At 44.5% G+C, this 12,455-nt stretch overlaps 1 protein-coding gene across 3 annotated transcripts in view; it reads right to left on the bottom strand.

Annotated features, from left to right (window-relative positions):
* ELP4 (elongator acetyltransferase complex subunit 4) overlaps positions 1–12,455 on the bottom strand; it is a 319,054-nt gene that overhangs the window by 283,703 nt on the left and 22,896 nt on the right. For all 3 annotated transcript variants that reach the window (XM_075567333.1, XM_075567332.1, XM_075567331.1), the window contains exon 3: positions 9,169–9,290. In XM_075567333.1, coding sequence (XP_075423448.1) covers positions 9,169–9,290 — 122 coding nt within the window. The remainder of the gene's footprint in view (positions 1–9,168; positions 9,291–12,455) is intronic.

Genomic DNA, 12,455 nt, shown 5'->3' with positions numbered 1-12,455 from the left:
TGGTATGAGCTCCTAACAGCAGTAAATTCTGAGATATGGGGGTTGGACTCGTGACTGTTCACCTTTCAGAACTATGATGATGGGGGAAAGCGGACGTGTGAATGTGCTCACAAGTGAGAGTTTTATTTGCCGAACTAAATAGAAAGCCAAGAAGATCTTTAATTAAGACACAATCAAACTATAAAATGGTGTTGAACGTGTATATGACTGAGGCCTCTCATTTTATTGTATATTCTGTTAAATGGGTCTGTATATCTACATGGCTAACAGAAAGTGCACAACGCATAATGTGAAAACCAATTAGCAAAAACCATTCATACAATAATAAGCATACTGTGCAGTATTAAAGCAGAAATCCTACCCCCAAAAAATTTAAGAGATTATTTTTTCTTCACTGGAAAGTTCCCGGTTGTTCCCCCCCCTATTCTCGAGGTATCTGTAGTTTTGTGTATGAGCCAGTTTGGAAAACACACAAAAAATAAACTACAAAAATGCCGTCGATGTCAGAAATAGAAAGTCCCAATTGTCAACTCCTGATGATGTTGCGAATTTCTGTATGCCGCTAGAGTGAGTCCTGATACCGCAGCCAGTCCTGATACCCTAGCCAGTCCTGATAACGCAGCCAGTCCTGATACCGTAGCCAGTCCTGATACCGCAGCCAGTGTGTGTCCACCGGCCAAACATTCTCGCCTGGTGGACAAACCTGCTTATTGATTGGGAAATGGAGGGAGGTTGGCGTTCACAGATCCGCTCCGCGGGGTCCGTCTGCTTCAGGTAGGCCAATATAAGACAGAAAACCTCAACAATTGTGTGCGGTGCGGGCTGCTGCGTTAAAGAGAGACGATCCTGTAACTGCTGCACTAGTTACATCTACTTCCTAGGATAAGTTTTCATTAACTTCACTCATAATCCTCGTTAAGCAGAGATGAAGTTTCAAATATTACAATCCTTGCTTGAAACTGTCTGCTTCAAAGACAATTCTTCTGCTTCAGAGAGTCCCCAAATCTCAAACAGTGCTTGAGAATAGGCTGCCAGCTCACACTCCCTTCATTCGGTTTATCTGGAGGCTTCAACCCTCTCAATAACCCACAAGAGCTCTTAATCCCCAATGTAAGCCACAAAAGAATCAGCGGCTATGGGCTATAAAACCCCGTTTAATTACAAAGAAAAAGAAAAGGTAATGGCACGCATGATCAATGATAAAGAAGTGAATAATGCAACGTTATTGGTGTTTTCCAATTTACCAATATATATTGGAATATTCAAAAGGGAAACGTCTTCAGCCCTCCGTGTGAGAGGGTAGAGCATGAGCGGCCAACTCCAGTCCTCAAGGGCCACCAACAGGTCACGTTCTCGGGGTATCCATTCGTCAGCACAAGTGGCTTATTCAAAATGACTGAGCCACCTTTGCTGAAGCAGGGATATCCGCAAAACCTGACATGATGGTGGCCCTTGAGGACTGGAGTGGGCCTCCCCTGAGTTAGAGGCACTGGTTGGTGAATCGTACTATTACCCCGTTATAGATAAGTTCTTCTGCGCAGTCACAAAATGCACAATTCCCGATTGTTCTTACTTATTTATTCAATACTAGGAAATGTCACCTGAGCACCTTTATTTGAACTTCAGGAAAAAAGCTTGGCTACAACTTGCAGAACACTGAACTAGCAGACAGAAGTTCTAGCAGCCCGACCTGCTTCGCACTTCTCACCGCGATGCACTGCGAACTTTGTGTTGGCAAATACACAAAGTCACTTTGTGTAACAGTCAGACTCTTTTCTCTTCTTATGTTCTCGAGGGCATAACATATATCAACTTATAAATTCTCTGCAGTTAATGAAGCTTAACCTCACACCCTGATAATTACCGATGCAATACACCAACTCAAAACACCATACTCATTCCTAAACCATTTCACCATACCGCACAATCACGGCTGTGCTGTTATGTAGAGCACAATCTATGCTGTGTGTGAAATCCGTCCTGCATCAAAGCTCTTTTACCCACGCACATCCTAAAAAGTTTGAACTGAAACTATTTAAGATTTACTGCTGCACCTGATCACAGGTGCAGGCTGTTGTAATAGATTCTCTTTAGAACGCACAAATATAGTCGTTCATATATATTCATACATTAATATTAGTGTACTATTGTTCTTGAGTTTAGACATAGGATGGTGTAACCAACTGCTGCTATATGGTCCTGCTTTTCGTCTTCTGGATGCGGGCACGTTCCGGATCTCTGTGATGTTCAACCGTCATCACCTGCGAGTTTTAGGATTCTGCCTGTGCACAGGGACCACTTGGAAACAGCAGGACGGGTGTTTAAAAAAAAAAAAAAAAAAAAAAAAAAAAAAAATGTAGTTTCAGTATGTTTATTTTTTAAAGAGTTCTCCACAACGTCTTGTTTTTTTCCCCCTGTGCACTGATTATTTTATTGAACTATGTATTTATTGTGAATAATACTAATCTAAATTAATATGGCGGATAAGCTATTCTCACTTCGTGACATTAGTAGACACCAAAGAATATGATCTGTGAAGAATATGATAAGATATTTATTGTCTTATAAAGATCCCCTTGGTGCATGGAGATCCGCTCGGTGCATGGAGATGCGCTGGGTGCGGCCTGGTGGAGAAAGTGGCAATACACAGAAGGAGTTGCCATGTGAACACTGCAGGGGAGAGTTTCCAAAGGGACATTCAGTAAAACATGTTCAAGTGACCGTCCAGCAGATGTACACGGGATCAGAACCAACCAAATAAACTACATGGGTGAAGCTACGGAACGACCCGTAACACAAGAACATTCATTTGCATTTATATAACTAAAGATCAACTAGATTTAAAGCCAGGTTACAATATTATTATTTGGGCACAATCGTTTAAAATTCAAATAAAAAAAACAAAACGCTAGAAAATAGGAACATAATCAGTAAAATCCTTTAGAGCAGGGGGGGGGGGGTCAAATCCAGTCCTCAAGCCCCCCACCCCAACAGGGCAGGTTTTCAGGATATCCCTGCTTTAGCACAGGTGGCTCAATCAGTCCCTACTTCAGCACAGGTGGCTCAACCAGAGGCTCAGTCTTTGACTGAGCCACCTGTGCTGAAGCAGGGATATCCTGAAAACCTGACCTGTTGGGGGGGAGGGGGGGGTGGACAAAAATCAGAGCCTTGTGAAGAACACACACTGGTCCATCAAACCAAGCTGTACTTCTCCAGGAATACCACGTCATTAATACTTTACTGCATCAGTGTGCTATTCCATCCCGCGACTGGATGAAGAAACTGCTGGAAATATGTGATGTAAAAGTACCAGCGGTTACCTTTCCTATGTGAAAATATATGAATGCACACGTGCCCTAATGCAAGCAATTAACGCTGTAAGATCACTCACGTTATTGGAATGCCCTTTTTGCTCCCAAGGGTGTTTCTGTAAATGGAATCCACTGAAAGAACAATTAAACTCTTAAGAGGGGTGGTGTAGAAATGAGATTATGCCACACCTCGTGGATTATGGCACGATGCTATTTACCTCAATCAAACAGGTGGTATATAATCACATAATGACAACCAACGTGCCAATTTAACTTGTGTTTAAGTTCTAAAATGAGTTAGCCTTTTATCTATGGTGGTTAAAAGAAAAGCAACTAATTGCTTACAAGCAACCAAATAATAACAGGAGGCTCCTTACTGTCACAATACAGGCAGTCCTCGGTTATCCGACACAATGTGTTACTCAAAATGGCGTTGGATAGCGAAACACGTTTTCCCATAGGAACACTGTTTAAATGAAAGGCTCCGTTCCTGGAGGCATTTTTAATGCTAAAATACACAAAATATTTTACGCAGACAATAAGATATGCAGCACACACATAAATTATATACTGTATATATATATATATATATATATATATATATATATATATATATATATATATATATATATATATATATATATATATATATATATATAATATAACATAATATATAATATAAAAATATAATATATTATATAGTATAAAATATATATTTTATACACATAAACAACAACTTTGCAAAGTGTCGTAAGAGCGTTGGATAAGCCGTTTTGGCGTTGTAAAAATGAACATAGGTATGCATTGCATAGCGTTGGATAAGCCATTCGTTGTAAAACGAGGACTGCCTGTAGGATGGCCCACGCTCTTGGACACAGACCCCACTCATATCCCAATTATTCCATTAAAATAGATTTATTTTTTTTGGTGCATTATTTTGCTTTTTGAGAGTAATGAATAATACTTGCATTCAGTACATTTGTATTGGAAATAAATATATTTAACATTGCATTTGACCACTAATAATAGCATATTTTGAGAAGTAACACACACACACACACACACACACACACACACACACGCTTTCCCAGGCGAGACAACAAAGAAGCAGCACTCAAAGCAATATGGTAAATACATCAGCACAGATCAAACCAACGTTTCGGTCCAGAAAGAACCTTCCTCAGGGAGTGCGGTCCATTGTTTGGAATCCGTCGCGGTTTTTATACTTGGGCCTGAAGAGGAATTTATCCCTGTATGCACGAGCGGGGTAACAGTTGGGTTTAACAGGAGAATAAGTGCTGAATATTGATGAGCTCAGTGTATAACAGCGAAAGAAGACAAAGTTACATTGTGGCATGATGTGGTTATGCCAGTTGTAATTAAAAACGAGTGGTGTTATTTACTAACCCGTGCTAACTTTACTACTCATTTCATGTAAACTACCTTTACAGAGCAGTAGCAGCAACAGATGCTTCGTAAATAACCACAAAGTGTGGTACATGTGGCTTTAGGTCCCATTGCAGGTAAGGCAGGGTTAGGTCAGCTTTCTTACTTGAAGATCTCTCATTAATAAAGTTCACCTGCCTTTGTTCCCATGCATTGGATTATTGAGACATTGACATTGACAGTTCCTCCGCCTCGAGTCTGGCCACCTGCCCCAGAAAAACACATTGGTTTTACATTTTAGAGTATCGGCGTGCTCAGCTTGCGTGTGATCTAACATGTTGCAACAGCTTTGCAGCATTTTGGATACCTTTCTAAAAACGCAGTGCACGGTATAATAACACCACAAAGACCCTTATCCAACATGCTGGGAAGCCACTAGCCGGGTCCTGGAGTACAGATGAGCTTCGTTCAAATGCCTGCGATTCACATTTTCTCCAGCACAGGGAAGGGATCCCTGCTTCAGCACAGGGAAGAGACTTCACAGGATACTGAAAAAGAGCCAGAGTATTTCTATAAACTTCTAGCCCAGGGGCGGCCAACTCCAGTCCTCAAGGGCCAGATATTAGGGATATCCCGGCTTCAGCACAGGTGGCTCAGTCAGAATGTTTGGGCCACCCGTGCTGAAGCAGGGATGTCCTTAAAACCTGACCTGTTGGTTGCCCTTGAGGGCTGGACTTGGCCACCCCTGTTCTAGGCTTTCAAATCTCCTCCACCTTAAAGGAAACACAAATGAAAGCAGTAAGCGTACAATCACCGCACGTAAATACTGGGTTTATTCTGCGGCTCTGACTCTTGCGATTAGTAGAAAGTATTAGGAGATATAGATGAAACATTGAAGCCATCAATGGCTTTGATAAAATAGTTGGAAAGCTTTCAAAGATCGCCAAAAAATAAATAAATAACACCACACAGAGGGGTCACGTTTTGTCCAAATTCCATGAATTTCAGTTAAACATGTTCGAGGGGACATATAGCAGATGTCACAGGGTGAGAACGGCAAAACCCCATTCATCTCTGCACACGGGGGAAGTAGCTATGCCCCTTTTATCCCATGAAACGGTCTTTATATTACAGACTAGGGTTGGTTAGACGTTAAGACAGGTTACAGTACGATTATTTAGGCACAAGTTGGAAGCTCGTGAGACCAAGCATGGGTTAACTGGGACAAGAATAATGACACTACCCAGAGGCTGGGAAAGAAACACGTTAACCCAATGTCTTGCCTAAGTGTAAAATGTAAACTTTCATGTCACTTCCTTGCAAAAAGAAAGAAACATTAATTGCTTAAAGCATCACTTGCCCTTTCAGCGTCAGAGAAGCAGAGCACGAAATAAATAATAAATAAAGAGGAAACTGCTGTGAAAGCCAGGGATTTAAGTCTACAAATAATGCAAATAATGGTTGCAAAATCTCACTTGGTCTTTGCCTAGATGTGGGGTTTTGGAAATGGTTCCATTGTTTAAATCCCGCTCAGCCCTACTTTACAGACAAACTGTAACGGTGTATGAATGGCACGGATTTGGTCCGAGTTGCAATGCATTTTGTTTTAAAGTAGCAATCCCTGCAATATCATACATGTGTTTTTAAATAAATCAGTTCTGTAGTATTAGATAATACTTACTACCTTTTTTTATTTTAAAGTTCAACTCTTAATGACATTTTTAATGCGTTTTAATATACTGAGCATCCTTTGATTTCTATAGTCGGCTTTAGCCCACCTCTCCCAGCAGGTCAAGATCTTTGTAACACTTTCCTGTTTGTGATCACTTGTTGCCAATATTCCCAGCAGTTTGAGCTGCAAACTGTAACAATAGATAATGTTATCTTAGTAATATAAGAAAAAATTGTAGCTGCTGAGTTACACTGACTGATTGATTGGTTGGTTGCAACAGAAAAGAAGCCATTTAGTGAACCCCGGGAGGCAGAATTTTTGCTTATCGATCACGGGAGAATGAATCAATCAGCAGCTTAGGTAATTAGTTTTCAATAATGATAATCAAAGGCTGCATATAATAAAACCCAAAAAAGTGTGTGTGGGGAAGGGGGGGGGGGTTATTATTAATTAAACGGCTTGAATTGCCTCTTTAAATATAGCCCCTACTGTTTATTCTATGAATCCCCATAAAATATTTACTATACTGATAAACAAAATTCCTGCAATAAAGCTTCTTAAATCTTTTGAAATTCCTTCAGCCCAACGAGCTAAACATGGAATAAATACGAATTAGGTCACAATATTCTGGTACAAATGTAATGTCCTCTCCCAAAAAGATGTTCCATGGAGCCATGTAACGCGAGAGGTACAGTATAACAGCACCTCCTGCTGTCAATCAAATAAAGAACCCCTGCCCTTAGAAAGCAAGGATGATACATATGCTGAAAAGAAGATATGGCCCTGTTCCCCCAGGCTCTGATTCGGAAACTCCTGGGTAAAAATGAAGCATATTCTTCTTTTTTTTTTCTTTAGAGGGTTTTTCATTGTTGCATTTTCTAGCGGATTTTTCTGAGGACGCTTGGAGTACAATAGGCATGAATATGTTTTCAAAGGATGATGGATAAATTGCTGGGCGGAATATAATATATCCTACGCTGTTGATGGGGCTTTTTATCTTCCACTTGTCTCTTAGTTTTTTTTTAAGATAATTATGGTCTGAGAGAATGTCTTTTTCCCTTCCAAGTATCAGCAATATTTGTCTTGCGTATAGGTTTAGGAACCTCCCAATTACATATCATAAAATTAAAGCAGCACAATTATAGCATTTCATTGCTGCTGAAAGACATTCTTAACACTATTGTTTTGGTCACTCATTTGTTAACACGTTAGTATGCTGGCAGACACGAGATGCGAGTGACAGTGTAATGTTATACCGTTGGACGCAGAAGGAATGGATAATAGAATTCACGCTGAATACTCCATTGAGAGCCTGTTACTGGATTCTTATCAAATCAAAGCTCAATGGGGGTGATTCATTAAACTGCGATAGTGCAAACTGGGGCACGACCACATGGAAACTCCGATTGATTTAATCACTATCACAGCTTAATGAATAACCCCCCCCAAAGTATTTACATGGCCAACCTGCAGTGCTGCAAACAATTCCCATTAAGAAGCAATAAAGTGATTTGTGCAAAAGCTAAATGATGCTGCCTTCGAAGGTCTCGCTTATAAAAGTACTCCTATTTCAATGGCGTCGCAAACTTTTCCACAAGCGCTTTTTGCTGCTGTAGAAATTCTAAATGACATGGACTTTCGTCTCGGAACCGAAAGACGAATGTTTTTAGCCCACAATTATGTAGAAATGACAATGCATTCTCTCTCTCTCCAACGTGTTCTTATCTTATTATTGCAGGCTCTATATCCTAGGCGCAAAGTTCACCTTTCCTGTCTTGCCTTCAAGTACTTTCTGGGCAAGCTACCCGCCTTTCTGAACAAGCTCCTCACCCCTACCACATGCAGCACTTATCATCTGAGATCTGACTCCAAAAGACTGTTCATGGTCCCAAGGCTCAGCAAAGTATCCGGCCGCTCCTCCTTCTCTTACTGTGCACCCCAAAACTGGAACAACCTGTAGACTCTCACATCCACCACCAGTTTAAGTTCTTTCAAAACCAAAGCTGTCTCACATTTTAATCTGGTCTGTAACTGCTACATACGCCCATAATATATAGTATCTTAACTGTGCATGCAATGACTTCTATATAATGTATACCGTTTACTTATGTAACTGTATTTGTAATTTAACTCTGTGCCCAGGACATACTTGAAAACGAGAGGTAACTCAATATATTGCTTCCTGGTAATTTTTTTTATAGAAATAAATAAATAAATATCCGACTTTCATCTCTCTCCTTTCCAGGTCCTCTCTTTCTTGAACATAGGTACACATAGTATCGAGATATCCACACATGGCAGCCTAGGTTCATAAGATTGGCAGCTGCTTCACAAACATCCTCACACCCTATTGTCAGTGATCTGGAGATAATTCAGTCATGTGGTTTTTAAGATCCATGGGTGATCTTAATCAAGAATTAAAACCTCACTACAAACTCAAGAGAACGAGATTTGTGAGAAATCTCCCAACAATGTGGAGCGGGTCACTACATTGACAAAGGAGTCTGATAGTTATCCCTTTGGCTACCTAAAGACTTAGCCATCGTGTCAAGGGGTCCGTCACGCCATGATGTAGTAGCTACGTCATAAACCAATTGCTTGCTTATATAGGGGAGATCTTACAGGAAGAGGAATAGAAGACGACTCGTCAGTTCTAGCATCGGTGACGAATCGGTCACGGGTGCGGGAGGGGTCCGCGGCATTCGGTGCCGCTGCCCGGCACTCAAAGGGGTTAAAAAGGACTGTTGCAATATCACCAGCAGTAAAACATTACGCAGAATTAAAAAACGTTCATTGTACCTGTAGAATATCGGTGGGATCCTCGTTAGCAGAAGCCACAAACACTTCATGTCCATTAACCACTCCTTCAGCAAGGAAATACTTGAGAAGCAAATGGGAATACGTGCTGTACGTGTCTTCCTCTGTGAAAATAAAGCGGTTTTATTATTTTTGTAATCCCAAGAATATTAAAATGTTGCATAATCCACGCCCAAAAATAAACCCACCACATTGAAATATTTTATTTCTATCAAAGCAAAATTCCCTTCTGCCTTTTATTTCTTTTTTAAGCCCGACATGCCCCTTTTATGCCATTTATTTATCGGATTGCTCCCGCGGGTAACATCTGTTCTGGTCAGCAGCAGGACCGCCGTAATCATGCAAGTCTGAGAACTAGTGACCGCGTGGCTGCAGAGACGCCGGCCCAGATTCCTCAATCTTCTTAGATTCCGGCATGAACGCCGCGTTTAGGGCCGTTTTCAGGAGTAACACGCCCTTTTGTTCTCTATACCGGACGATTGTGCAAATGAGGTGTTCCCTGTAACTGCGCCTATGCACATAGCTGCATTATATTTAACGCAGGCATTTAACGATGCATTACTTAAGTAAGGGGTGAGCAAACTTTTTTTTGCTGCACCACCCGGTGTCTGCTCTCCTCCTTGGTGTGCCCCCCCTCCTTGCCGCGGGGTCGTGTGACCTGCTGCATCATTTGACGCCACGTCACATGACACCGCGTTGCCATGGTAACGCATCCTGGAGCCGGCTGAACCTCGGTAAGCAGAGGTTGCAGAGGCCTCGAGCGATCCCCCCGGCATTTAAATACCTGGGGGGAGAGGGCGGGACCTCTGCAACTGCCCGCGAACCCCCCCCCCCCCAAAAAAAAACCTTGCGTCCCCCAGTTTGCGCAACGCTGACTTAAGTCATACCTAAAGGTGGCGTCAGCTCCGTCCAGACTCCCACTCCCCCCCAATACATATAAAAAAGACCCCAACTCCCACATGACACATACAAAAAATAACCACACTCTCCCCGATACATATGAAAGACCCCCACTCCCCCGATACATATAAAAGACCCCCACTCCCCCAATACATATAAAAGACCCCCACTCCCCCAATACATATAAAAGACCCCCACTCCCCCAATACATATAAAAGACCCCCACTCCCCCAATACATATAAAAGACCCCCACTCCCCCAATACATATAAAAAAAGACCCCCACTCCCCCAATACATATAAAAAAAGACCCCCACTCCCCCCTTCCCATACATACATAAAAATATACTTATCTTGGGGATGGTCAGGCTGGGCCCCGTGGCTGCGGGGGGTCAGGCTGGGCCCCGTGGCTGCGGGGGGTCAGGCTGGGCCCCGTGGCTGCGGGGGGTCCGGCGGCCAGCGCTGCAAGTTGGCCCCGACCTCTGGCCAGGCTGCCGGTCACGGCCAGGCCCCGCTCTCCATCAGCTGCAGCCCTCTACCTCACTCGCCGAACTTCCAAAGTCAGCGCGCACCGGAAGCTGAGACCCAGCTGACATCCGGCGCGCTGCCGTCAGAGGCCCGTAGCGCACCGCCAGCGTTGGAAGCTCGCCGTGCAACACAAAATGAGGATGAAGCCTGCAGCTGAGGGAGAGCCGGGGCCCGACCTACAGGTGTCCACAGGGCCCGGGACACCTGTCCAGCTGTCCTCGGCCCCATATAGAGCTATACTTAAGATTGGGACTCTAGTAAAATATCTTATAAATATCTCTAATAAAATATCTAGAAATATCTTCTCTCCTCTCTTGTAACATATCATGCCGTTACGTCCATGCTAATGAGATGGTTGTTTTTGCATGTAATTATCTTTGTGGATTGGCGGTAACCTCAGGGAACATAACGCCTGTTACTGACTTTGATAACATGACGTTATGAGCCCTGACTTAATGCAGCTTTGTGCATCTGGCCCTGAATGTCAGCTGCCCTGTGCCCTGGGAGATTTCTGCAATGTCTGCCGGCTCCTACAGCCGCAATGTCTGCCGGCTCTTACAGCCGCAATGTCTGCTGGCTCCTACAGCCGCAATGTATACAGCCGCAATGTCTGCCGGCTCCTACAGCCGCAATGTATACAGCCGCAATGTCTGCCGGCTCCTACAGCAGCAATGTCTGCCGGCTCCTACAGCAGCAATGTCTGCCGGCTCCTACAGCCGCAATGTCTGCCGGCTCCTACAGCAGCAATGTCTGCCGGCTCCTACAGCAGCAATGTCTGCCGGCTCCTACAGCAGCAATGTCTGCCGGCTCCTACAGCAGCAATGTCTGCCGGCTCCTACAGCCGCAATGTCTGCCAGCTCCTACAGCAGCAATGTCTGCCGGCTCCTACAGCAGCAATGTCTGCCGGCTCCTACAGCAGCAATGTCTGCCGGCTCCTACAGCAGCAATGTCTGCCGGCTCCTACAGCAGCAATGTCTGCCGGCTCTTACAGCCGCAATGTCTGCCGGCTCCTACAGCAGCAATGTCTGCCGGCTCTTACAGCCGCAATGTCTGCCGGCTCCTACAGCAGCAATGTCTGCTGGCTCCTACAGCCGCAATGTCTGCCGACTCCTACAGCAGCAATGTCTGCCGGCTCTTACAGCCGCAATGTCTGCCGGCTCCTACAGCCGCAATGTCTGCCGGCTCCTGCAGCAGCAATGATTGCCGGCTCTTACAGCCGCAATGTCTAGCAGCCCCTACAGCCGCAATGTCTGCCGGCTCCTACAGCCGCAATGTATACAGCCGCAATGTCCGCCGGCTCCTACAGCCGCAATGTCTGCCGGCTCCTACAGCCACAATGTCTGCCGGCTCCTACAGCCGCAATGTCTGCCGGTTCCTACAGCCGCAATGTCTGCCGGCTCCTACAGCCGCAATGTCTGCCGGTTCCTACAGCAGCAATGTATACAGCCGCAATGTCTGCCGGCTCCTACAGCCGCAATGTCTGCCGGCTCCTACAGCAGCAAAGTCTGCCGGCTCCTACAGCCGCAATGTCTGCCGGCTCCTACAGCAGCAATGAATACAGCTGCAATGTCTGCCGGCTCCTACAGCCGCAATGTCTGCCAGCTCCTACAGCCGCAATGTCTGCCGGCTTCTACAGCCGCAATGTCTGCCGGTTCCTACAGCCGCAATGTCTGCCGGCTCCTACAGCCGCAATGTCTGCCGGCTCCTACAGCCGCAATGTCTGCCGGTTCCTACAGCAGCAATGTATACAGCCGCAATGTCTGCCGGCTCCTACAGCCGCAATGTCTGCCGGCTCCTACAGCAGCAATGTCTGCCGGCTCCTACAGCCGCAATGTCTGCCGG

This window comes from Ascaphus truei, chromosome 12, assembly GCF_040206685.1.
Source record: "Ascaphus truei isolate aAscTru1 chromosome 12, aAscTru1.hap1, whole genome shotgun sequence".
Taxonomy (NCBI): domain Eukaryota; kingdom Metazoa; phylum Chordata; class Amphibia; order Anura; family Ascaphidae; genus Ascaphus; species Ascaphus truei.
Note: the sequence above shows the minus strand (reverse complement) of the source record. Positions and strands in the feature narration are given on the sequence as shown.